Source organism: Dipodomys spectabilis, unplaced genomic scaffold (assembly GCF_019054845.1).
Source record: "Dipodomys spectabilis isolate Male_0828 unplaced genomic scaffold, ASM1905484v1 ptg000532l, whole genome shotgun sequence".
In the NCBI taxonomy this organism is placed as follows: Eukaryota; Metazoa; Chordata; class Mammalia; order Rodentia; family Heteromyidae; genus Dipodomys; species Dipodomys spectabilis.
Window position 1 is genome coordinate 1,834,116 of NW_024871209.1, and position 27,241 is coordinate 1,861,356.

The 27,241-nt window shown below is 45.2% G+C and overlaps 2 protein-coding genes across 2 annotated transcripts; both read right to left on the reverse strand.

Annotated features, from left to right (window-relative positions):
• Nucleotides 1-20,238: 20,238 nt before the first annotated feature.
• On the reverse strand, nt 20,239-21,604 carry LOC122099764 (microfibrillar-associated protein 1-like). Its single transcript, XM_042670299.1, has one exon. It carries the CDS (start codon nt 21,602-21,604, stop codon nt 20,294-20,296), a length of 1,311 nt encoding a protein of 436 aa, XP_042526233.1. The 3' UTR covers nt 20,239-20,293.
• Nucleotides 21,605-24,707: 3,103 nt separating this feature from the next.
• LOC122099765 (pre-mRNA-splicing factor 38A-like) lies at nt 24,708-25,556 on the reverse strand. The gene has a single exon (XM_042670300.1). It carries the CDS (start codon nt 25,554-25,556, stop codon nt 24,708-24,710), a length of 849 nt encoding a protein of 282 aa, XP_042526234.1.
• Nucleotides 25,557-27,241: the final 1,685 nt, after the last annotated feature.

Below are 27,241 nucleotides of genomic sequence, written 5' to 3' on the forward strand. Positions count from 1 at the left end.
CTGCCAGTCTCCATAATAGGGAACTCTCATACCAGGGAGTTCTATCAAGGCTAGCAGCACATGTCTCAACACAGGATGCAAAGCCAGCAAAGGGCTGCAGGCAGAAACTGCCAGCTAAGAATGCTATACTTTGTAAAGCTGTCCTTCAGAAATGGAGAGAAAATGACCTAGAGATGAGGCAGCAGAAATTGTAAGAGCATTTCAGTCTGTTTTGATGTAGACTGCTATGATGGATCTTCCAGCTGTGTCTTCTACCTTTGCATTTTGACTGGATCTTATGACCTGTCTGTCCTTATACTGGATTTCTCTTGTACTTCATAATTAGACACAAAGGTGGATGTATGTGTAGAGTTGGCTTCTTGGGCTGTTTTGTCTTCATTCCTGCTACCATGGTCTTGTTGGTGGCTGATCACATGACATTTAGGCTATTGTCAGAATGGAAATTGTATGTGTGGAGGGGCTGATACCCACCACTACCATCATTATGGTTCATGTTCATAGAACTTTCAGGTGTATAGGCATTAGATGTTTGTGTTTAGCCTTGATAAGCACAACTTGGTCTTTCACACTTCCCAGGGGTCTTGTCCCACTGTTCCAATTAGGAGGTCTCTTAATTTCATCCTAGAATATCTGGTCAAGTGGAAGCTTTAGTTGAAACTTAGGCCTAGTATATGCAGTTGTTGATGAATAACTATGAATTATTACATGGGAAGAATTAATGGGGCCCTCCCTTTTATGTTGCCACACCCGCGACTCCAGATGATCTTCTGGGTCTGCACAGGGCCACCACTGGGGTAGAGAAAGGCTGAGTTGATGGACTATGTGTGAATGGCTGTCTTCAAGGCTATCCCGCTGGTATATCGTACTTCGAACATGCAGAGAGCATGTGATTTTTTCCGAATTACCTTTCTGTTCTTCAAATGCAGTTGCCTCGAAGTCTTAACAGAGGGATGTCTTACAGAGCCCACTTTTCCTTTGGGGTAAGGGTGAAGGGAGAAATGAGGGATGAAAAGCTAGGAGGCTGAATACCAAAACAAGGGCTCCATCACGCCCTCTGTGCAGTCCCCTTCAAGGAAGGCATGCAGGTCCTCTCTGCCGGGCTGCCTCTCAAGAAAGGAGGCACCGGTCCCTCTGGGATTATATCAGAATCTTTGGGCCTTTTAAGGCCCTAAGTATTTTAAATGCAAACAAAGGGAAAGCACTGCTGGAGGTATGGCTTCAGTGGCAGAGTGCTTACTCGTCTAGCAAGCATGAGACCCTGAGTTACCACAAATGTTTGTAGTAATAGAGGACCTCTTCTCTGAATCTCCATTGTGCTTCTTGGATGTGATGGGGGTAGCTGTTGAACTGCTGGCTGTGGGACTGACAGGCAGGGGTTCCAGGTAACCAGTCTGAACATGCTGTTCAAGTGAAGATGGACAGCCCAGTTGGACGTGCACTGGCTTTGCTGACATGGTGTGCTTGGCAGTAGTGACCCATTCGGCTGGCCATGTCTCAAGTTGCTCTTTTACAGCCATGACTTCTCATGACATCCTAGCTGGTCAACGTCAGATGACAATGTGTGGTTCTTGATCCAATCACTGGCTAGTTTTCTAACTGGATGCTCGCTATGGTAGGCAACATTCTAGCAGGCCACTGTGATGTGTCACTTGATGTTAGGACCTTCATTGGGTTATTTATGTTAAGTAGACAAATTATGTGGCAAGGATGATGGGATGTTACAGATGGATTAGCATCTCGGGTGGATTAACTGGTCTCCGCATGCATGTCTGTAATGTAGCAGCTTAAAACGTAGCCATTGAATGCAGCAGAAATCCTCCCCAACATGGCTCTGAGCCCCTTGAAGGTTTTTATTCAAATAGCTCTTTTTCTTCATTTGAAGGCCTCCAGCCCATTAGATGTCATGATACATTAAGTAGAAATGATACCTGTTTGCTCTTCCCTCAACTTGAGTGTGTTTCAAGTTTTCCATTAATCTGTTGTTGCAGGAATTTTGCTTCTTTTTAGAAACATCTAGTTGTAGACAGTGTTTGTACGTCTGTCCATCTGGCAACTTCTGTGTAGTGGGTAAAGGAAAATGCAGGGTCTTGAGAGGCCTGGGGGAGATGCAGTCTGCACTACCATGCTGTGAGTTTGGGCAGAGGTGGGCAGAAGATGCTGGCTTAGTTGCAGGGCTATCAGCTCAGTCAGGAGCAGCTTCAGCTACAGAAGGGGCTGCCAGGTGAAATGACTGCCAGACCCTCTGGGAACTTTAGCCCGCAATGTTGTCAAGGTCGGTACACAGGCTCCACTTGGGAAACCTCCAGAGGCCTTTGAGTAGAGACTTCAAGTTAATGGCCAGGAGTATCCTGGCTGACACAGTGAGGGGCAGGGTGTAGGTAGTCTTTCCTGGATTTCCGCCTCATTTCTTGTGAGCCTTCATTCCATGAAACATTCCTTTCTGAAATGATGGGGGAAGATGTTTATTGTGAGTGACTGTACCCTGTTTGTCTGCTCCAAAAACCTCATGAGGGGGAAGACAGGCACTCCAAGGGCTTCTCTGCTGCCTTCCCAGAAGCCCCTCTACTTGATCACCAGGTGTGACTGGCATGCTTTCTAAGATGTCCTTCTTATGCATTTCTGGAGAACCTGCTGTTAACCTCTCCTTTTTTTTAGTCTTTCAAAACATTATGATAGAGAAGGTGGGTGCTGGGAAAGTGGCTCAGTGGTAGAGTGCTTGCCTCTAGCACGCATGAAGCCCTGGGTTCGATTCCTCAGCACCACATAAAGAGAAAAAGCTGGAAATGGCACTGTGGCTCAAGTGAGCAAAAAGAGGCTCAGGAACAGTGCCCAGGCCCTGAGTTCAAGCCCCAGGACTGGCGAACTAAAAAGGGAAGGTGGGTTTGGGCTAAGTAAGGACCCAGGAGATTAGTCCTTGCTTTGTGTGGCCTAGCTTATTTGTTGATGGCTTATTCCTGAGGGTATTGCCAGGTCCCTGGTACAGAGGCTTGGTCTAGCATGAGTTTGGAAAATGAATACTTTGCCTTTGTGAATCTGTGTTGATTGAAGGTGTTTTCCGATCATTTTTGCTTATACATGAGTTGTGGGGATGTAGTGAAAAGAAATACTATGAGAATCCCCTTAACCGAGTCCCCTTCTCCCAATCTGGGTCCAGCCCCTCCACATCCCTGGGGAAATCACCACTGAATTGCTTTCTCTAATTGCTGTGATACAGACAGCCAGAAGAGGGCAGAGATGTAAGCAAAAGTCTATGGGGATGGATGTTAGGTTCACTGACTGGCTTCTCCACTCAGAGCCTATAGATTTCATACTAATTAGTGAATAGCGATGGATCCTACCTTCAGAAATGCTATCTTGTTCCCTGATTTACCAAGGCATAAATGTTTAAATGTATGGGTATATAACACTAATATATGCAAATGTAATTAATGTGAGTTGGAAAATACTTGATAGATATATAGATAGAATTTTTTAATGAAAAGAGCCACAACACATATTATGAAAAGTCTGGAGGAATTAACTTACAGGGATATGGAAAGAGCTAGAAGAGGCTGTGCTTAGAGGAGAAAGTACGCTATGGCTTTGACTGAAGGTAACAGGAACTTGAGAGTTTTGGTGAAGGGTCAGATGAGGCTGCCATGATCAGAGACACCTACGGGGCATCTTAGAAATGAGAGCTATGCCGAAGTCTGCAGAATTAAATACTAAAACTAAGCTGGATACTGAACTAGATCGAATACTAAACTTCCCAGTGGTACCCTCCTTCCTTCTCATTGCTCAGTCGGGCTAGGGTACAAACGAATTCTAGCCAGTGAAGAATCATTTCCTAGGAGTATAGAATATTCCCAATAGGTTGCAAGTCTGTCCTGGGATGATAGGAAGAATATTTGGTTTTGGGCTTAATTGCATCTTATGTATTTGATACCTTTAGACGTGCAATTGAACAAGGGGCCGTCATGTTCCATGTGGTGGCTGACTTGGTTTAATTCCCAGTCATATTCACTGAACTCGGTATGGCTGCACAGATGGCCTGTCTGTGTTGGTCACTTGTCTAAGGTATTGCTGAGCTCACCCTAGAATCAAGCCATTGCCACAGGTCCCTGTGCGTCACCCATCTTTTGTGGTTTCCTGCTGTAGTGATGACACCTATTTCAATTCTCATGGTTGCATGCCACCACCTGCCTCCACCAGTGCTCTCCACTTCATTGATCGTTGAGTACCAGTTCTATGATAGCATGTCTTACCCAAACCTTGTCCTTCAGAGAAGGACCTCAGTTTCTCCATCACAACTGTTTTCCTTGTTGCTTTAATTAGTGTTCTCTGGACCCTTTGAGACACAGTACAACCGCTTTCGTATGAGAAACTGATTCCAAAATTTCCATACACCTGAGCCTTTTGACCTTTAAGTATTCAAGGCAATTTCGGCATCTCTGGTTTACTTGGCTTTAGGTGATGATGATAGAGAGGCACTCAGTACCCAGATCTGCAATCAATGATGACCTGTCCAGATGCAGAGAGAGCTAGTGGTAGTCAGCCTTTCCCATCAGCTTGGTTTTGTCATGCTCTCCTTTTGCCACAGTATTAGGGTTGACAAACTACTACCTAAATATCTGAGGGTGTAGCTCACTGGTAGAGTGCTTGCTTAGCCTGTTTGATGCCCTGGGTTCAACCCCCAGAATCATAACACAAATATATTTTGCTATTCTGTTTGCTAAAATCCAGATGGCTCTGGAGAGTGGTGGACTACCACAAACTCAATCAAATAGAAACAACAGCAGTCACCAAGCCAAATGTGATCTCTTCGCTAGATCAAATTAACAGGCCCTTAGGAACACAGTGTATGGTGGATTATTTGACATGGCTGATTTATTTTGACAGGTTTGTTTTGTCCCCTATCCGGAAAGATTGTTCTCATTTCTGTGAGGCACAGACAGTATCGAGGGTTGGCAAGCGTTTTGTAAAGGTTCAGATACTAGATATTCTGGGGCTTTTCAAGCTATACGGTTACCATAGATACCATTCAGCCCTGACGTGGAAATGCAAAAGCGGTCCAACAGCACCTTAGTGTCACATTCTGATAAACCCTGATTCATAAAGTCAATAGCCAGTGGGACTTGGCACATGAGCTACCGTTTAATAGCGAGAGCAGAATACTTGTAATTTTGTACCTAGAGCTCAAATTCTCCAGTCATAGCGGCATGTCTTCTGGAGAGATCTGGGCCATCCAGTCATCCTGTGGAGCCTCACACGTGTTTGCTTCATCTTTGATGTCCTATTAAATAGTCCTATGGACCTAGATGTGGTTAGCACACATGGTTGTGCTGATACTGTGCACTCCAGAAGCTGAAAGAAAACTCGGTGAAGAGACTCTTCATTCACGTTTGGTATCCACTCTGCAAAGATGTCCATATGTGGTCTGTAAGAAGCTGACAGGCAAATGGGATATATCCTGGGTATATTTTAAGAGAAATACTTGGGAAGAAGCAGGAATATCCGGGAGAGGCTTCATCTATAGTACATGTGAAAGGAAAAGAGGCAGGAAAGAGCCTCCGAGGCTTCAGACTGTTGGCCAGGACAGTAGGAGAATGCTCTAGGTGAACAGAAATAGCCTGTCACTATATCAGTCTTGTCATTAACCGAAGGCACCCATAGGGAAGCAGGGCCTCCTCTACCTGTTGCTGAACTGAGATGAACAGTGTCTGGGGCTTTCATCTGTTTCCTCTGAAAGACCATCTTGAATGAGATTGGAGTGTCACGCATCTAGGAAAAAATCCGTTCCTTTGAGTAATCCACAAAGGAAGCTCGCTGCCCTGCAGGCCTCTAGGGGCTGTGGCGAGAACTTCTGTAACCTATTGATTGGACAACATGGAAGGCTGTCAGCCTTGAGGGGAACATGACTGGGCCTTGCCAGTGGTCCAGGGGGGCCCGGCCGCATTCTTAGCTCACTTCCTCTTGGTGAAGGAACCTCTGAAGGTTAGAAGATACAGGGCTCCGTGACTGGTGGCTATTTGTGCACAAAGCTCAAGAGAAGTGTTGGAAAACCAAGGGCAAGTGGGTCCAAGATAACTATGTTGCTAGACGTGATTTCTGACTCCCATGTTTACACAGAAAGTATCTACCATGATGGAGTAGACAGAATGGTTCAGCAAGTCTGCTTTAAGTGGCCTGAAGCATTGGCCACTGTGGTGCTGGAAGGGAAGTGTGGGAGCAAAGGAGCCTGGATGATGAGTGGAATCTATGAATGGAGCCAACAACATGGGCTTCATTCATCAAGGCTGATCTAGCTCCTGCCACCACTGAATGTCTAGTTGGCCAGTGGAAGCAAGTGATGCCAAGCCTCAACCTGGCACCATTTCCTAAGGAAGTGAGTTGTCCCATTGGTAGGGAACTTGTACCTTTGGGCCTCTTCATTCTAGAGGGGCCAGTGTTTATACTCATAGAAGGTATTTCTATTCTGGCTATGTTTTTGCCTTTGTCACTCTTGGAGCCACAATGGATGGTCCAATGCAAGGATCCACAGGGCACCACAGCATGAGGCAGGCTCCTAAGAACAGACATGCAAGAGGATGTCACTGGTGAGAGCCAATCTTGTCTTCAGTGACTTTTGAGTTGAGTTGAGGAAGCTTTTCATGCCTGGATCTTCTTTTCCCTCCAAATCCTTAGAACAAAAGGGGCAAGTTCTTGGAAATTCTGTCCATATTCTGGAGCCTCCTCGGATCTTGTAGAATGTGAACACCTTTTATGTTTCACGAGATTGTCCTGAACCACTTGTTCTTCCTCAGTGTGTGTGAGTCAAGAACACAGTTCTCACCTTTCAGATTATGGTAGCCTCTAGTCAAATCAGTCAATGAATTGCTGTGTTAGTGGGTGAGGGAATAGAAGCAGACTCTTGGCTAGATCGCCATTCTTTCTTTCACGAAGTCCTTATAAATACAACACTGGATTACTTGGCAAACTACCAACTTTTTTAAGGGGAGATTTGTTGGGAAGATTTATCAGTATATATCCTATATACCAACAATTGTGGTGGTAAACCCTAGAATCTGTGGATTTATGGTGTATGACATTGATCTGTTTCACAGTTAGCTCTCTCTAAGTTATGAGTGAATGTATGACTTGGGGACTCTTGCTTGCTCTATCTCGCTAGAGAATAACAAGTGCAAGAAAAGGCCAAGGTGGCCTTGGAGGTTCAGAGTTTGTAGGGACCACTGTTACCCTCCCACTGGGTAAGACCTTTGGTGCTTGGTAGTCTGAATCCTCTTTCATGTGTTTGCCTTGGCCAGTTCAACCTAATAGCTTAAACTGTAGGTGATACACAGTACCTTTTTTCCTGAGTTCTGGAGGCTGAAGTCCAAGATCATGGTACCAGCATGATCAGGGTTTGGTGAAGGCACCCTATGTGTGTCTCTTTTCCACATGATAATCCAATGAGGTCCACAATCTGCCAAAGTGCTCTCGTGTCAGTGATTAGGACAGCAGCCTTCTCATACAAGTGGTACTCTCCCAAGCTAATTCCTTCCCAATGACTCCACCCACCAAAGCTGTCCCAGTGGAAATTAGGGAGTTTGGAGGAAAAGGAAGACACACAGACACCCAGGCCATACAGAATGGCTTTCAGCTGATATGCAAGTCAACAGCCACAGCCACCACTCCTCCCAGACTCCTGGGCAGAGGGTCATCACCAACTGTTGGGATGGAAGAGAGGTTGGGGGTGTAAGGTTGAGGATGCTGAAGGCCCCTCACTGGCTGGTCCTGGCTGACCATGCACCCTTTCCTTCGAGAAGAAGCATCACAGTCAGGGGACATGACCTCTAACATTGTTCTTTGGAGACTTAGCCCAGGTACACTTGATGCTTTGCCAAAAACTCCCCAGCCAATTGAGGCAGATTCAACTGGTTTACCATTCTATGCTTCTGGAAGAGCTTGAAAGAAGGTTCTTTTCCTTTTCTTTTAGGACTTGTTGGCAAGCAGATTCTCACACACAAGAGCACAGGGTACATCCACATGTCATAGAAATGCAAAACATACACGAAAAGCATACACACTTGCAGTGAAGCTAGAGTCTGTCTTGAAAACCATCTTGTTTCCCTAGGGAAATTGGCCTCTGATAGAAATAATGGTTCTGGAGTTGTGTCATGTGTTTTGTAGATACTCAGATGAAAGTGTTGCACTGTCTTCAAAGCCACATCATGAGAAAGAAAAGCTGATCTGATCAAGCCTCTGAATTTAAGTATCCTTGGCAACAAACACAGGCAATAGACCCTTCTTCAGGTATGAGTACCTTAGGGGTCTTGACAGGTCTTGTAAGCCTGCTACTGTGAGTGTTGACTGCTAAAGGCTTACAGCAATTCTCTTCCTGCACATTTGCCTTTGGCTAAAAGTGAGCTGCTTTGTTCAAGAGGTTTCCAGCTCCCTCTCCCCTCCCTCCCCCAGGAGAGCTCTTGGTCATTGCTAGGTGAGGAGCAGGTTCACCCCTCTGGACCCTTGCTAAGGAGTCAGATAAGTAGTTGATCTCTACTTTGGTCACAAAATGTTGATGGGTGATAAGTCCTGTCAGGATTTATCTTTGCTAGGAGACACAGGTGATAGTGCGTGACCACAAGAGAGATGCAGGCATCAAAGGACTCATGTGCAAAGTAAGGCATCTGGGATGCTTAACCTTTATCCACCGCATTTCGTTAATTAATGGGCCCCAAAGTAGATTTTAAGTTGCCCTTTGCAAGGTTGCTAAATCTAGGTATACAAAATGCCCGATTAAGGGATATGGCTCAGGGGTAGAATGCTTGACTAACTTTCGCAGGCTCTAGGTCAGTCCCCACCAATGGGGACACAAGCATTGACTGTAGTAACTATTTTTTAAAGTAAAACTTACTTTAATGCTTTTCATTTTATACATTTTTATATTTCACAAATTCTTATTATGGCTTTTGGATGCTATACTGGAACATTTCTGAATCCAAAGATCTTTTAAATGACAGTACATGTCATTATACTTTGGAATTCTGGAAAATATCTGCATTTACATAGCTCAAGTTATCAGTGAAATCAGATTGAAATAGTCCTCTGCTATGTAATGGGAAATACTTGGCCATGGGATTGTCCAGGGTCAATCTGAATTTTTCATACCTCCAGCGGCTCTAGGATTAAAAGGAAACAGCATTGTCTTGTAATGGAGACCATTTGGACTCTACTTTTCTCATCATTCTTCTATGGTGACCCTTCCTACTTCTTTGACTTAGTTCAATTATGATAAAAGTGAAAATGAAAAGCCTGCCAGTGGGTATGTAGGCCATAGTATTCTGAACAGAACATAACAATTTGTTGTGTATATACTGTCTGTCTCCTTAAGTGATGTCCTCAGCTAGATGACCTGGTGCACGTTAAGTGGGTATTTTCATTTCTTTAGGGCTACTTATCCCCAAAGAGAACAGAGCCTAACACTTTCTGATTCATATCAAACACACAGAACAGAACACATTGGGCCTAATCTTAGAGGACTTAAGATCAACCTTACAAGCTCAGTCGAATATATACATGCACATGACTGAGAAAGGAACATAAACTTGCTCTTTTGAGTTTCCATTTTCGTCCCTAAACCACGTTCGACTTTCTGATGAATTTTTAAAACTCACTTGTTTACAGTATTATGAATGATTGCGTTTTTCTAAGATGAAGTCGAACTTCCCATTTGGCTGGAGAACAGTATTGACAGCCTGGAAACAAGGTATATGTTCAAAGGAGACTGGTTAAGATGTGTTCATAAATGAACATCTTCACCCCTTTCCCTCCCATATGAACTTGGCATAAAATACTGGCTAAATATCGCAAAGTAGGAAGGGTTGTTTGTATTAAGTATTTCTAAAACCCTGCTCAGTACTGTATTAAAGCTGTACTCTTGGAGCTGGGAAGGTGGCTCAGTGGTAGAATGCTTGTCTTGCATGCATGAGACCCTGGGTTTGATTCGTCAGTACCATATAAGCAGAAAAAGCTGGAAGTGGTACTATGGCTCAAGTGCTAGAGCACTAGCCTTGAGCTAACGAGCTTAGGGACAGTGCCCAGGCCCCGAGTTCAGGCCCCATGACCGACCCCCCTCCCCTCCAAAAAAAATCTGTACTCTACCCTAAAACGCACCCAACCTTATTTTCATTAAAGTGATTGAGTGCCTGGCTTTTTAAGATTAAAGTCCAACCTTTAGGAGACACAAACAGTTATGGTTCTCAGTCAAATGGTGTGCAGATCAGGAGGCAGAATGTGTATTTGTAGCCTTCACAATGTTCTGTGTCAGTGGCAATTCTCTAACCGTGGCACGATGCCATGATACCAGTGTGATGTCCCTGAACGTGAAGCTTGACAGACGTGATCACAAAGCTGTCTGTAGCCACCATAGGTGCCACCAGCAGGCAGCTTCTGACCCAGGCCACATTTGAACAGTTCTTTAACATTTTTCCACAGTAGCATTCAAGAATAATTTTGACTTGGGCTCTTAAAATCACGTTTTTGAATATCTGCTTTATGCAGAGTTCCAGAGAAGGTTGTCTACCACTCTCTATCACAGATGGGGGGTGGCTTCTCAGCGCCCCTGCCACCTGCCAGTGCACAGGGTCCTTCAATGTGTCCCTCAGAGTTAGGTGTGTCAGTTCTGCTTCCAATCCTTGTGGGCCTCAGGAGACCTGTTTCCTCCATAGCTCCTGCAGAGTACAGCTGGCGTGTCGTGTGGGTCTCCTGTCACACCAGTTTCCACAAAGTGTTTAGGAATTGATAACAGCAAGGTGAGCCCTGTTCTCCTCACTAAGCTGGACTGAAGCTGTGGTCCTAAGAAATCCTTTCTCTCCTTTTAGCTTTCCTCTGGTGTTCTTTAAGAGATGAGAAAGCTGACTAGCATTACTAGTCTGTTTTCTTGGAAGACAAGGGTTTGGGGAGCTAAGGATTGTTGGACCCTGGGTAGCTTCTTGTCCCATTTCCTGACTTATTAGTACCCATTTCTGCTTGAGATTCACAGCAAGATAATGATCAATTCTATGAATTCTGCCTTGTCATGTAAGACATGGTCTAAGGTGATTATATGGAGCATCACATTTGCCAGGGAATCTGGAGAGCTTTTCACCTTAGTAAAGGACCTAGCTGTTGGTTGGCTATGGTAGTAAGGATATAAGACAAGTTTTGAACTGTCTTACCACTGTCTACAACCCCTAAACAGGAAATCAGACTATTTGAAGAAAAATGCATTAGGTATTTCTCTGGGGAGATGATAGCTTCTGAAAAGCATTAAAAAGTGAATTGATAACTTAATACTCAAGTGTCTCTTGTAGGATGAAAGGAAGGAATCCTATTTCTAGAGGTAGTGCTCGTGTTTCTTCTTAGAGGAAGGTCGGAAGGACATTTGTGTCTGGCTATTTAGAGATTTGCCTGCTTTAGTACATTTACTATCAAATCCTAGGTGAGCTGTCCTTGCTGACTGCTACCAATAGTGCCCTTAGTAATTGGGAATAATCATCATGTTATTGACTAATTGGGAATAATCATTACCTTATTGACGCTTTTGAACAAAAGCTCCAGCTCTGAGTCTCAGGAGACTAGGCTCAACCACTCAATATGCCAATTAAAGATGAATAGTTGTAGAGGGCCAGAAAGATGGTCTTCATTATGTAACATTGGGAAGAATAGAACAGTGCGGTAGCCCTCAAGTCTGTCCTGTCTGTCCTTCCATAAGTATTGTCATGGCTTCCAAATTAGGAAGGAAGGGACAGAGGTCTTACATGGTTAGCCTTGGTCAAACTGGTGTAGTTGATCACTGTTGGAATCACCAACGGGGGCAAGTGAGTTTGACTCCAGCTACTGTACATTTATCAATCACCCCTGAAGTTCCCAGAATCCCCAGTGATTGCAGGTCTCTTTCTTGATCTAAGGACCAGGACATGGAAAACATGGTCCTCCTGCCCTTCAGCCTTGAAAGGGGCTAACAGCATGGGGTATGCCCCGTGTTCAGGAGCTAACAGCCTGGGGTATGCCCCGTGTTCAGGACAGGTGTTCCTTCCATGACTGAGAGCCTTTCACAAGAGTGAAAGGAGACAGATGCCAAACTGAGGCAGGGATTGCAGGCTCAAGGGAGGAGTTGGTGACTTTCAGCAAGAACAGTTTCCAAGTTCTGTTACAATCAATGTACCCTGTAAGCTCGGTCTTGATTCATAGGCAGTGCTATGCCCTGAGTTTCCAGCCTTTCTGGGAATGAGTACACACTCCTTAGGAGGGAAACCACGGGTCTGTCTCACTGATCCCAATTGCCATGCTTTCTGCCAAGTATTACCAGGATAATACATGGAAGGAGTTGTGATAAAAAGGATGACTGCCCCAGGCTGTGAAAGAACTGGGCTTTTCCTGTTACTGGGCAACGCCATAGCTGGTTGTGTTGGTATTCATCCTTGTAAGAATCAGGAATCACAGATGGCTATGATGGTCATCTCTTTATGTCTGCTGTTCTTGTGTACATAGCGTTAAAAAGCAAGGCCATGAAAAATGGTGTCATCTTTAAAAAGGCTATGTTCCTTCCTGCTCATTTCTCCAAGGAGACATTAGCAATTTCACAAAGTTGCCAACTCTTGGGTTCCTTTTCTGTTAGAAAAAAGGTCTATTCAAATGTCCATAACATGGTAGGCAAGCTAGATGGAGGGGCAGGGTACCGCTGCTCTGCCCTTTGGGATTAGCTGTAAATGAGGTCCCAGGATATTGAAGAGTTGATTGCCCGTTTGTTTGTGAGCTTTGCTGATTGGTTCTTTTGTGGAATATTCTATAATAATGTTCCACATTGTCTATGTCATGCTCTTGGCCTATATGCCCTACCTGACCCTTGGTATTTTCCTGTTTGCAATGTCTTCAAGCTAAGGCATAGGTTTCCTTCCATTCTTCCCAACAGACTCACAGAAGGAATTCTAGTTTTAGTGAGAAAAAATGTCTCATCTTCTTGTAATAATGTCTAGCTATGTCATATCACTAAGATGTCCTTGCCTATGTATCTGTGGTCCTGGCAGAAGGTTATGGGATAATCTGTGGAGACACGGAGTCTAAATGAATATTGGGATAGAATTGTAAGTAAGCCTGGTCCAGGGCACTAAAAGGAAGGCAATGGAGGCTCAGATTGCCAGGAACAGGATCATGCTGTAACTACTTCTGTCACTTTACAGCCACCAGCACCAAGATTACTTCTATAGGTTAGAAATATTTGCTTTTATGTGTAAAGTATTTGTTACTAATGAATTATACCTGGGGAGTTAACAATTGAGGTTTGGTCACCTGATTTTGGCTGAGGCCCTAAGTTCGGAAGTCAAGTAAAAACAGAAGGCTATGCTCACAGAGATGATGCTGTCTGAATAGTTGAGAAGCAGATGGGCAAGTCAAAGAAGTCTAAGGAGAGAGGTAGATTCTCCACTTTGATTGCAAGAATGAAAAGCTTCTTTTCCAAACTGTAAGCAGATGGGCCTTACTTTCTCAGATTTTTTTTTATTTCATCAGCGTTGGATTTGTCAGAGACCCACACATTTCAAGAGAAGGAGGTTGTTTTACAGAGCCGTCTGTGCAATTCCCAGGTCCTTCACCCCTAAGAGTGCTGGGTTCTGGATACCAATGAAAGCGGGACCTTTGGTTCTCACCAAGCAGTCACCCTGGCCAGAGACCAGCAACTGTCTCCAATTCCAAGGCGAGGACTACTGGAGGCACTGCTGTGTAAAGGAAGGATCTCTTCTAATGCTCCTTGTGAAGGCTGCAATTTTCCCAGATATTTCAGAGCCACAGGTTGGTAAAAGAATTTACCAAGACAAGAGTCAAAAATTTATTATTGAGATGCCATTAAAGAAAACTGGCAGGCAGCCTAACAGAGAACAACACCACTACTACTGCTGCTGCTACTACTGAAACCGTTTCTCTTTTTTGCAATTTCGTATTGTGATAAAGTGATTACATAAATGTCACAAATTTCACAGTATTGTGGGATAGTGATACTTAAAGTCACAAACACATTCTACCCTTCAACGGGGCAAATTGTCTTTATCGTGAAACTGTTTCTTATTAGAGATATGCCTCAAATCTCTGCGGAAAGAGGGGTCATAAAACCAGACCTGAGGTGCACAGATAACGATTACTGCTGGGGGCCTTGCGGGAGAGCTCCAGCAGTTGATTACTTCAGTGACTTGCCCTGCCCCATTCTCAATATCCTAAGCCCTGGTTAGGATTCCTAGGAAACCAGGCTCTCGTATCCTTGGGAGCTACTTAAGAGCTACTGCAGAAGCCTCCCCCAAGGAAAATAACATATTGCCTAACGACAAGCTAGACACCAGTAAGGACATCACTACTCCTTACATAAAGGGTGAAACCATTAAAATGCCTATATCAAGATACTCACTCTCCTTTCTTGGTTACTCTGCTCTTCTTCAATAGTGTTGTGTGTAGAATTAAACTACCTGTGGGGCCAACAGTGACACAATCCATTGCTTCTCACACACCGGCCATGTCAGGACTGGTAAATAGATTACACTTACATGTAACTCCCTCCTTAAGTGCAATTGGTATGCAGAGCCATTGACAGCTTTCTGGATGGATAGATGCATTTCCTGCCGTCTCAGTTAAGGCATCTGAAGGTAGCAGGGTCCTATTATAATTCATCATTCCCCAGCTCTGGGCTACTCACTGCCCTGACCACTGCAAGAGTCAGCCTTCACTTCTCAAATTGCCCAGCAGGTGGCAGATGTCTGAGAGAATGCCAGGCACAAGGAAGCTTCCCTATCAGGAGATAGAAAATCACATCCTTCCAATCCAGGAGCATGGGAGGGTTTTTTTTTTTTTTTTGCCACTTTCTACGTTCTGTTTTGATTTCCACTTTCAGGTTTTTAAAGTTTTCATCATAGAGGTCCTTCACTTCTTTGGTTAAGTTAATTCCTCGGTATTTTATTTTTTGTGGAGCTATTACGGAATGGAGTTGCTTTTCTGACTTCAGCCACGCTTTTCTCATTGTTGGCATATAGAAAAGTCATTGATTTTTGAGGGTTAATTTTATACCCTGCTACTTTGCCAAAGTTTTGAATCACCTTGAGTAATTCAGGAGTGGAGTCCATGGAGTTCTTTAAATACAAGATCATGTCATCTGCAAAGAGGGAGAGTTTTATTTCTTCTTTCCCTATTTGGATCCCCTTTATGTTTGCATCTTATTGCTGTAGCTAGGCATTCTAATACTAGATTGAAGAGCAGTGGAGGGAGTGGACATCCTTGTCTTGTTCCTGAGTTAAGAGGAAATGGCTTTAGTTTTTCACCATTGAGTATAATGCTGGCTGTAGGTTTGTCATATATGGCCTTTATGGTATTGAGGAAGGTTCCATGGATTCCTAGTTTTTCCAGAACCTTCATCATAAAGGGGTGTAGGATCTTGTCAAATGCTTTTTCTGCATCTATTGAGATAACCATGTGGTTTTTATCCTTGCTCTTGTTGATGTGATGAATTATATTAATTGATTTGCCTATAGTGAACCAGCTTTGTATCCCTGAAATGAATCCTGTTTGATCGTAGTGTATGATGTTTTTGGATGAATTGTTGAAGTCAATCGGCCAAAATTTTGTTGAGAAGTTTTGTATCAATGTTCATCAAAGATATGGGTCTATAGTTCTTTGAGTCCCTGCCTGGTTTTGGGATGAGTGTTATTATAGCTTCATAGAATGAATTTGGTAGTGAATTTTCTCTTTCAATTTCATTGAAGAGTTGAAGGAGTATTGGTGTGAGTTCTGCTTTGAAGGCCTTGTAGAATTCTGCTGTAAAACCATCTGGTCCTGGGCTTTTCTTACACGGGAGGTCTCTTACTGCTGTTTCTATTTCAGTGCTTGATATGGGCCTGTTAAGATAATTTAGCTCATCTTGGTTTAGTTTCAGCATGTCCATATTTGCTAGGAAAAGGCCTCTCAGCCTGCAGGAGAACTTTGCCTGATCCTCAGATGAAACCCTGTGACACCAACAACATTACATGACTTTGTGGAACAAATCGCTCAACATCAAATATATTCTATTCTTCAGAAAATTCAAAAACTAAATCCTAACTAAAACAGAGTCTCAAGTCCAAGACCTGATACTCAGTCGCTTCCTCCAAAGAAACTTCTGACTGCCCAAACATGAACGTTCTCTACTTCCATGGAGAAATTCCTCTCCCTTTCTTTTGGAGTTCTTTCTGGCCCCTGGCAAAGACCTTCCTCTTTCTCTGCCAGGCCTCTGCTCTGGTACTGCACGCTATTCCCAGTGCAAATTCTCCTCCACACCATCGGTTACATGCCTAGGGGTGGATGCCTGTCATGTGCCACACAAGACTGACATCTCCACTCCTCCCTAATCAAGCCAAAGCCTGTTTCCTTCCTCTGCCTCATCTGTCTCCATAGGTCCTATGATGTGGCCTTCCTCTCTGCTACCCAAGCTGCTAGTCAGACCCTCAACTCACAACTACTAACACTTCAGGATTGTTGCATTTCTACCCTGCCACTGCAGATGGAGGAAACATTCCTGTCCCAATTAACCTGTCAGTCTAGTCCACAGCCCATGCCACTTTGCATCTGAGGTATACTGTGCCAAGCTCAAACTCAGATCATCTCTTCCTGAAAAATCCCTCATCAGACCCAACCTCTCTGGACTGTGCCTCACTCAACCTCTTTCTGTACAAAGACTTATTTCAAAACCTGATCCATTTTTAAGAAAGCTTTCAAAAAGTTCTCTACTTTTCCCTCAAGAGTCCAAGCTGGCCCAACACATTCTTCTCCTTTCCCAAACTGAGAGAACCTTCTCTGGTTATAGTCATTTTACAGCTGACCAGAAATAGAATTGTACTCAATGACCATCACCTGCTCCTGAGCACCTATTCCCAACCCTCTCCCCATCTGACAGCCCCTATGAAAATCGTGGTCTCTGTTACCAGCCCCTAAGGACAGATCAACAGATCTAAGTTATACAGGAACCCAGACAATCAGAATCAAGATGGGACTGCACCTTGATAGAACAGGGGAGTGTCACAGGCTAAGCCTCACTCCGCTGCAGCACTAACAGCTCACCAGGGAAAGTGGTATCTCACAAAGCCTGGAGCACCATGCTCAAACCTGCTTCCTGTGGCCCATTGTGTCTGCCACTACCTGGAAATGCCTCTGAACTCTATTTGGTTCCAGACTTACACATCCTGTTTTTACTCCAGTAATCCCAAACTTTGTACATTCTGTAACCAATCTAACTGTAACCAACCTCACAGTGTATAAAAGAACCCATGTTGTGTGTCATAATCCTGTGTTCTATTAGGAATGGCCACAGGAGACTCATTTACTCTGTATAGACTCATTCTGTACAGAATGGTCCTTATTGCTAAGCCACTAGGTCAAACTAGCCAACCCTATGTGGACTGTGCAATACTGATTCCCAACTGTGGTCTTCAAACCATGGGGATCTAGCCCTGTTAGATGCCAGCCAAGAAGGGAACCATGTAATCCTGCAGGAGGAATTATTCTTAGTGGTGTAAACATGTAATTGAAGTCACTTGGAATGCCCCCCAAAAATACAAAAAGTGGATGTAGAATGGTTTTCCTGGAAGCTAGATATCTGTTCAATTTTTAAATGGCTTAACGCCTTTTATTGCCCCCTGGCCAAAGGCCCTTTTTTGATCCACCCATTCTCTGCTTTCTGACAAGCTTCTTTGAGAACAAAACAACCCAAGGATTAAAACTTACTCTATCTCAGGACCCAAATTTTTTCTGAGCTATTCAGTTTTTTTCTGTCCAAGTGACAACCTACTTCCTCAAGGTCTGTGACCCTTCCCAGCAGAACGCAGCTGTAGAAGATAAAAGAGCTTCCATCCAAACAATCCTAGAGTGGGGGTCAGCCCTGTCAATCTTAGGGAGAAGCATCTCTTCCCTGGCCAAGGAGAAAATACATAACCAATGAAAAGGCATAAATGACTTTAATTGTATACCAGAATTCCATTTTATTCAGTACACATGCAACTTTGGTTTTTTCCGACCCAGCTATTAACTTACACTTTTTCTGAGAAAGCACACAGTACTCAGTAACTTTGGCATATCTCCAGGTCCAACCACAACCTGGTCACATGAAGACACACATCCCATCATCTGTCAAGAGAAACTAACTCCCAACTCTGAGCTTCCTTTTAAACCTCTGTCTTACAAGATGTTCATTACGTACATGCAATATATTTGCTGAAAGATGGTACAATTAGAAGTATAACCATAAACAACAACAAAATAAAATAGCTACAACTGCTGAGGGACAATGCTCAGGCCCAGAATTCAGGCCTGATGACGGAAAAAAAAATGCCTGTGGGCTTCCTGATAGCAATAGGTCCTCAAGAGGATCCACCTGTGCCTAATAAACCAGCGGCTTTGCTTTATTGTAACATGTGTTACCAATATGTTCTCCAAGAACCACTGGAGTCACAATGAGAGACATAAATGGGGTAAGCAATGCAAAATTTACTTCTACACACAATGGTACACCACCAGCCAAAAATCTGGCAAGCAAGGACACAGAGCAGGCAGTCTGCCCCATTATTTATCCCTAACACAACAGCAAGCCCGGCCCCTCTGCTCAGATTGGTTGAGCTCAAGTTCTGCTGGTGATTCCCTGGTTTGAATACAATAAAATTTACATAAAGTGAGTTTCAAATGAGATTAACAATTCACAAGCAACCTCAAATAAGCCCACACCTCTTGCTATTTCTGCCACAGTCTAGGGTGTGTCATAATCCCATCTTGAAAAAAACGAGTAGAAGACAAAACCTTACATTTTACAAATCCTCCATCCCAAAGCAGTTCCCTTTTTCGTAAGTCAAGCCCCCAGGCCAAAGCACGAACTCTGAAATAATACACTTGAATAGAAAAGACAGTTTTTCTCACACATGCATATATGTCTAAGGGAGGTTGTGTAGCATTTCTGCAAGTTTCATCTTTGAGTTGTTCAGAGACGTTAAATTTACCTTCCAAGGTAGGAAAGCAAGGCTGCTTGCCTTGAGCTGAAGAGCTGAGGGACAGCTCCCAGCCCCAGAGTTCAAGCTCCACAACCAAAACAGTATTCTTGGTCTTTCCTGGTCTGCTTTGCATTGCCTAACAGTATGCCGTGTGTTTAACCAGGTACAAAAAAGCTGTATAAGTCAAGAAAGGTCATGTAGTAGACCCCTCCCTCCCTCAAGAAGTGCAGAACTTGCTTTTAAGACTCGAGAGCAACCAGGTCAAAGCATTTGTATATGTTGGAAGCTGTTTTGCTGACAACCAAGGCTCAGCAAAGATTTCTCTTATCGGGGATTTATCCCCAAACAAATTCCTGGTCCACAAGACTTAATATGAATAAGCTGTACAATATTAGCCCCATTTCCCCTTCAGTTTTCATTTCCTAGATAGCAGTTCTTTATTAGAAAAAGTTTATTATAAAGGTGATGTACAGGGAGGTTACAGTTACATAAGTCAGGCAAAGAATACATTTCTTTTTGGACAATGTCACCCATTCCCTCATTCCCAGTTTTTCCCTCCCTGTAGGCAGCAGTTCTGCACGTACCACCTCCAGCCAGTGCTTCTGAGGTACTGAAATCGGTGACTATTCTAAAAGCAAATGACCACTGCCACATGGTAATATACACAGAACTAATCAACAAAACCAAGTCAGTGTTGATTTTTCATTTTTGGTTTTGCTTGGCTGTGGGGCTTGAACTCAAGGTTTAGGTACTGTCCCCAAGCCCTCTGTGCTCAAGGCTAGTGCTCTACCACTTTGAGCCACAGCTCCACTTCCAGGGTTTGAGTAGTTGAGTGGAGATAACAGTTTCATGAGGATTTTTCTGCCTGGGCTGGCTTCCAAGTGCAATGTTCAGATTTCCGAGTCAGTGTTCTTAACATAAGGTCTTCATCCATAGAGGAAAGACTTAAGGCATTGTGTAAGAGGTGACTATCTGTTGTGCTTCACAGCAATGGGAGTGGTCAGCAGGCCCAGGTGAGGGCCTGTCCATTCAGGATGAGAAGAACCAGACAGATGAAGGCTCTTGAGAAAGACTTGACCTCCAGGCAAATTGGGGAAGTAGGAAAAGGGCCTTGATGAGGCTGAGAGAGACCTGGAATCTGAGTCCAGACATCACAAAACACCTTCAAAGGCTGGGCGGCCCAATAGCACAGTAGGGCAGGTATTCCAGCAGGCTGCATACAAGAACCATGTGTGTGCATGACCGCAAAGGAAACCAAGGACCAGATGTTGAGAGTGCTAGTGTCCACAGCTGCAATACGTAGTTGAGTCTTAGCTGGTTTTCCATTTCTTGGCCGATGGTCGCTCAAATGCATCTCCTACTCCAGCTGCCTTCTGTTGAAAGAACTTTGTGTTCTGGGCAGTTTGTTGAGCCCACCCTGACTCGAAGCAAGTGGTGTCTTGATCCAGCAGGTGGGTATATTTGGTACGCCCAGAGCATCCAAAGTTCTTGACCTGCAGGACTTTAGGAAGGAGGGTTTTGTTGAAATGATCCTCGAGGGTCGGTGCACTGAAATCTCTCTTGTAGACTTCTTCATCCTCATGCATGAAGAAAGCACCTCGGTGATAATACTTCTGTAAAAACTTGTACCTTCCTTGAACCGCTTTGTTGCTAAGGCCTTGGGCCTTTGCCCGAAGCTCAGCTCGCCTCCTCTCCTCAGTCAGGTTTCCCAGGCGTTCAGTTTCTGCTTTCTCCTTTGCAAGGGCTTCTCGACCTTCTCGGTCCCTCTTGATTCTTTTGAGCTCTCGAACTTTCCATGCCTCATATTCCTCCTCATTTTCCTCCTCAGTATGGAGAGCATCCAGTGCAGCTAGGGACCCTCTGTTCTTCCCCAGCTCCCTCTTGGCCTCCTCCTCTACAATCTGGAGTGTGTACCTGCGTCTCTCTTCAGCCGAGCGTTTTGCTTCCTGCTCCAACTCCTTGAGTTTTAGTGCTTGGACCTTCCACGTTTGAACTGTCACTCGGTCCTTCCTTTGAATGAAAAGTGGTTTCCAGTGAGGCTCCATCTCATCTTCACTGTCTATATATTCTTCATAGTCACACTCAGATTCTGACTCTTGTCCAGAATGCCGATCCTCTCCGGCCTCCATGACCTCCATCTCTTCATGTTTCCTTTCCTTGGCTCTCTGACACAGCAGGCCACGGCGCCGTTCTATTTCCTCATCGTCGATTTCTTCTTCCTCTCCTTCTCTGCCATCTTCTTGTTCCATCTGACAAGAATCTCCTTGTACTTCTGAGTCACCTTGGCCTACCATGTCAAGTGCCGCCATTTTCCGATGTTGAGCCATTCTCTCTTCCGCAGCTTCACGGATCAGATGTTGTAGGCTCCGCAGACGAGGGTCCCTCGAGGAGTCTTCCTTGCGTTTCTCTGGCTCAGCGTCTTGTTCTTTGGCTTTCTTAATGAGTTGGAAGTCTTTGTCCTCCTCATCTGAGGCCTCCATGGGGGCATAGTCTGGCCTCCTTCCCGACACATAACGTTTCACCTTCACCTTCTCCATGGAAATCTCGCCTTTCTCATTGCACACCCGGACAGCCCCAGCCGTCGACTGAACCGTTGGCTGCCTCATGCCTGGGACCCACATCTTGATGGTGCTACAGTGGTTCCTCAAACTGGACCAGTTCCAATGATCAACAGCACAAGGAACAAGCTCTTCTCTCTGGTTTCGAGGTCTGTTCAAGGAGCCTTGGTCAATTTGTCCTGCTCCTGTCGCTCCTCAACTCCTACCTCAGCAGCCTGGACCAAGAGAATGAAGTCCAGTCACTGCTGCTCTCCTTTATAAGCAGGACAGGAAGAGCCTGCACTTGAACTTCCACTTCCCCTTCGAGGAGGTCCGGCCCTGGCAGACTACCTACAGGTGCAGGGAGGGGCTGGCCCCACCTTTAATCCTCTCTGCTCAGGGGCGGAGATCTGAGACCCTGGGGCAGGAAAAGTCTGAGAGACTCTCATCTCCAATGCACTACCATAGAAGGCAGAAGTGAGCTGGGGCTCAAGTGGTAGAGGACAAGTCTGGAGCACAGAAGCTTAGGGCCCAGGACCAGAGTTGAAGACAAAACCTTTACGAATTTGAGTTTGTTGAAAGCGAGGATCTCAGCTTTGGCAATGTAGACACCTCTCATTGGAACCCTTGTTATTACCTTTGGTAGAGACAGTCTTAGTCATGTTCTGGAGTTGAACGGCCTCCTGGGGGAGAAAGGAGGTGGCGATAGAGTTTCCACAAGTACTTGCCCAGAAGGTTTGGAGGCCGCCTAGGTCAAGGCAGTTGTACGCCTAGCATCCACCTGACAGGTATATGACGCAGGAGTTTCAGTGACATTGGGTGTTGCAGGAAGAGGATTCTTAATTCCTGAATGGTGGAATCCAGGTGTCATTTAGAGCAGTCTTCTGAGATCATCCAAAGCTTGGATACCAGGAATGCTGGAATCTAGCAGAGCTGACACTATTGGCACAAACGTGTGTGGGTCTGTTATCCATGGAAAGGTCAGGAGTCAATGTGGAAGATTCTGAAACTTGGTGCCAGGTGTCTATTACCCTTGGTGAAACTAATTTGGCACATTATTCAACTTAAAATATTGCTATAGTGTGCTGGGAAGGTGGCTCAGTGGTAGAGTGCTTGCCTTGCATGCATGAGGCCCTGTGTTCGAATCCTCAGCACCACATAAGCAGAAAAAGCCAGAAGTGGCACTGTAGCTCAAGTGGTAGAGTGCTAGCCTTGAGCTGAAGAGCTGAGGGGCAGCACCCAGGACCAGAGTTCAGGCCCCACAACTGACCAAAAAAAAAGCAAAACCCTTTATGAATTTGTGTGCTTGTTGAAAACAAAGATCTCAGCTTCATCTCTGTAGGCACATAATGCTGAAATCCTTGTTACCTTTTGGTAGAGGCAGTCAACAAAAATTAAAAAATACTGGTATAGTATAGAATAGTCTTGCTAAGACTCAGCTGAAGTGGGAGCGTGTTTCTTGAATTCAGGTGTGTGTGATGTTGACAGCTGGGGTTGCTATGGAACCATGGGGAATGTGCCTTGGTTGTCTTGGATAAATGACTCTAAAGGTCAGCTATGAGTGATGAGGAAGCGGTGTAGTGAAGGAGCAAAGAATTGAGCTCAGCAGAAAAAGGAAGTTTGCCTGAAGGAATGTTGGGATAGAAATGGGATTGGGGATGGGTGTGGCTTAAGCAGAGCCCAAGGGGGCTTCTCAGCACTTTGAGTAAAGGTCTTGGGACTTAAACAATGCCATAGGTAGTAGTCAGAGTTGGCTACTGGAAATCATTGTGGGATGCGGGTAATAAGGCTGAAGACAGGAAGACCACTGGGATTCTGTTATGCTCTAGTGTGAGTGGCTGGTGACTCATCTGAGATAGAGAACAAGACGGATATTGGGCCAGAGTACAGCCTTCCCTGGCTTTGTCTTGGGGCAGGAGGGGAACTCAAGGTTGTCTGAGTTAAGACTATATGGTGGGTGAGCCCAGTTGCTCAAAGCCAAGCCACAGCCTCCAGTGCCCTGCCAGCTTTTAAACACTCATGGTCTACTATTCTGTGTTGGCAGTGGCAACCTCCCAGGAGGAGCTCTGCAAATGTAATTGAAATTAGAGGATAGTAGTTGTGGCTGCTTCCTTCCTTCCTTCCTTCCTTCCTTCCTTCCTTCCTTCCTTCCTTCCTTCCTTCCTTCCTTCCTTCCTTCCTTCCTTCCTTCTTTCCTGATCCTTCCTTCCTTCCTTCCTGATCCTTCCTTCCTTCCTTCCTGATCCTTCCTTCCTTCCTTCCTGATCCTTGTTGCTTATGGTTATGCTTATAATTGTACTATCTTTCAGCAAGCATGTTGCATATGAAACATTCTTCACTTAGAAGGAATCTATGGCCCATTAAGTCATTGTGACTGTCACATGACTGCTGACAGAAAGGTACAGCACCGCTGTTGCTGCTGCTGCTGCCCAAATCCTGTTTCTTATCAGCTCTGCCTCAAATGACTGGCGAGTGCAGGACACTAAAATCAGACATGCGGTACACAAGTGGATCCTGGTAATTATTTACTGATGGGGACCTCCAGTGATAAATGCAGCAAGTACTTTGGTGACTAAAGTCTGGGTTCCCCTAAGTAAGGCATTATGTTGACACAGGCACGTATCATGTGAGCAAGGACAGGAAAGGGGTTAATACTTAGTTATCATTGATACATTGTCTAGTTGTGTTAGGTCTGGGTGTTTTATCTGGTGGGATGGGTGTGAAAGATTTCACTGAGAGTGACCAACAAAAGTTTATTCTTCAAGAGAAAGATATGAGACAAGAATATCAGCACTAGTTTTTTATTTTTTGTTTTGTTTTTAGATTATCCAAACAGTTCTTATTTTAGAGCAAACCAAAAACCAAAGTACAGAAAAATGGCAAATATATTTAATAGCAAAAAGGGAAAGGATCACAAGTTGGCCACATCCTTTTGTTCTCGTTCATACCCAATCCCCAAATTCTTTCTACCCTTCCCAGTGGATTTGGTCAAAAACTGCCTTAGGAATCATCCCTGAAAGGTCATACATCTCAGCACCTCTTTCATTTAAGAAAGTTACCAAAAACTTTGTAAGAGAAAACTAAAATTGCTACAGCTGCCTGGAGAGTAGATCTTAATCTTTCCATTTTAAACAGATAACCTCATGCCCACAGGAGCCCATTTGGACTAAAAGCAAAACTGAGTCCATTACTCATTCCCTCTCCGGCGACCTGGAGCCTTGGAGCGGGATCTGTGCCTTCTCCCTCGAGACCTGCTTCTTCCGGGATGTCTTGGACTCCAGTTCAGATGCCTTTTTCGGCAGGGGGAGGGGCTCCTTTTGGCTGGTCTCCTCTGCCTAATGGGTGACCGGCTCCTGTTCTTCCTGTAATGCAGTGGAGATGGCCGGGGCTCGTGCTGGCCTCCATAACTTCTCTGACGGTGATCAGGTGATGGCACTGTTTCTAGCTTCTCGTCCTCCTCTTCCACATCCTCCAAGTCTTCCTCTAGAGCACTGACTCGAGGTTCCAGTTGCTTAGCCTCCTCTAGCACATGACGTTTCTGTAGGCGGGGAAGAATAATATCACAGACTTGGTCACTGTGCAGCAGCTCGTCAATGAACTCGTCTACATGCACCAGTTCAAATTCTCCATTTTGGTTCTGGCTCTTGATTTTTCGATAGTCATTGTACAAAGGCTCCAAATACTTGTAGCAATCAATTGCGCTGCCTGTCAGCCTCAGGTAAAGTGCCCCCAGCATGCGGACATACTTGAAATCTTCATTTTTAATAAATTCAACAATGATATCCTTCTCAGGTTGAATCTGAAGCATCTTCAAGGTTAAACACAGAAAGGGAGTTGGTTTTATGTTTCCACCATAGACGCCACCGACAAACTTCAACTCCATGGCTTTATCCACTACCAGTTCAGCTGTAAGCCCAAAGCACTCTTCTTTCCAGTACTTGGACTCGTAGATTCGAGTCCGGATGATCTTCTCCACCAGATATTGAGGGTTGGTGCCATGGATACTCTGTGCATCCTTCACCGTGCGGTTGGCCATTTTAGCCGGCTTTCTGCAGTGAGGTTTTAGGGGTGTCTTGTAAGGAAGTGGTTGTAGGAAGCTGAGCAGGGATAAAATGGGAGGTAGTTGGTTTCCTTTGACAATGTGGCTAATGCCAAACAATAACGGCCACGAAGAAGAAAACTGCTTCCCTCCTTGGTGACTCCATCCACACCAAATGCCACTGAGCAGAAGCTGAAACCCAGGCCCAGCTGTCACCACCGCTTCTATCACTGGGAGGCTTTACCTCTATGGCTGGCTGTGAGTTCTGCCCAAGGTGGTCACCTCGTTCTGTTCCGGGCCTCCATCTGCTGTCCTGCTCCTGCTTGCTTCTCACCTCCTTCCTCCAGCAGCCTGGACCAAGGGAATGAGGTCCAGGCCATGATGCTCTCCTTTATATGCAAGACAGGAAGAGCCCGCCCCTCAACTTCCACTGGCCCTTCTGGGAGGCCGGGCCCTGGCAGAATCCTTTAGGCCTAGGGTGTGGCTGGCCCCACCTTTAATCCTGAGTAGTCACGAGGCTGAGATCTGAGGATGGAGGTCCCAAGACAGCTGGGCAGGAAAGTCTGAGAGACTCTCATCTCCCATTCGCTACCATAAAAGGCAGAAATGGAGCTGAGGCTCAAGGGGTAGAAGACAGGCCTCCAGCACCAAAGCTTTAGGGCCCAGGACCAGATTTGAAGCAAAAACCTTTAGGAATTTGTTTGTGTGTTGCAAACAAAGGTCTCAGCTTTATCTATAGGCACATATTGTTGCAATCCTTGTGACCCCTTCGGGTAGAGGCAGTCTTAGACCTATTCTGGAGTTGAACGGCCTCCTGGGGGAGAAAGGAGGTGGCGGTAGAGTTTCCACAAGTACTTGCCCAGAAGGTTTGGAGGCCGCCTAGGTCAAGGCAGTCGTACGCCTAGCATCCACCTGACAGGTAGATGGTGCAGGAGTTTCAGTGATATTGGATGTTGCAGGAAGAGGATTCTTAATTCCTGAATGGTGGAATGCAGGTGCCATTTAGAGCATTCTTCTGAGATCATCCAAAGCTTGGACACCAGGAACGCTGGAATCTAGCAGAGCTGACACTGTTGGCACAAACACGTGTGTGGGTCTGTTATCCACGGTAAAATCAGAAGCCAATGTGGAAGGTTCTGAAGCTTGAACTCTCACGGGTCCTTCTGCCCAAGTCATTTCAGTAAGAGTTGAGGGAAGGGAGGGAGAGGGGAGTCCTGGGGAGAGGGGGGGAGTCCTGGGGAGAGGGGGGGAGTCCTGGGGAGAGGGGGGAGTCCTGGGGAGAGGGGGGAGTCCTGGCTGGGGGGGGCACTGTAGACTGGCAGAGGTAGTTTTGGGTGACAGCAGCCAGAGAGGAAAAGATGGTAGGGATGGAGTAAGACAAACAGATGCAGGATCGTGAGGCATTGTGTGTCCATAGGTTTGGAGGATGGGCTGGAAGAGGCGTGGTGGTCCTTTTCATGAAGGGAACAGAAGGAAAGGTAAACGGAAGATGAAGGAGATGGCCTGGAAGAATGTGATTGCGAGGCAGGGTCTGAGGGCCGGTAGCTAGAGGAGTCTCCGATGGAAAACACCAGGGCCACCCTTAGGGGTGGTTGAAGGAGCAGTAGGGGAGAAGGGGTGGGAAGGAGCATTTGACAGGTGTGGAGGTCTAATTGCTGGTACAGAGCCAGGAAGGACAGAGT

Coding starts and splice junctions, on each gene's coding strand:
- LOC122099764 (XM_042670299.1), bottom strand. CDS start 21,604: ATGTGGGTCCCAGGCATGAGGCAGCCAACGGTTCAGTCGACGGCTGGG.
- LOC122099765 (XM_042670300.1), bottom strand. CDS start 25,556: ATGGCCAACCGCACGGTGAAGGATGCACAGAGTATCCATGGCACCAAC.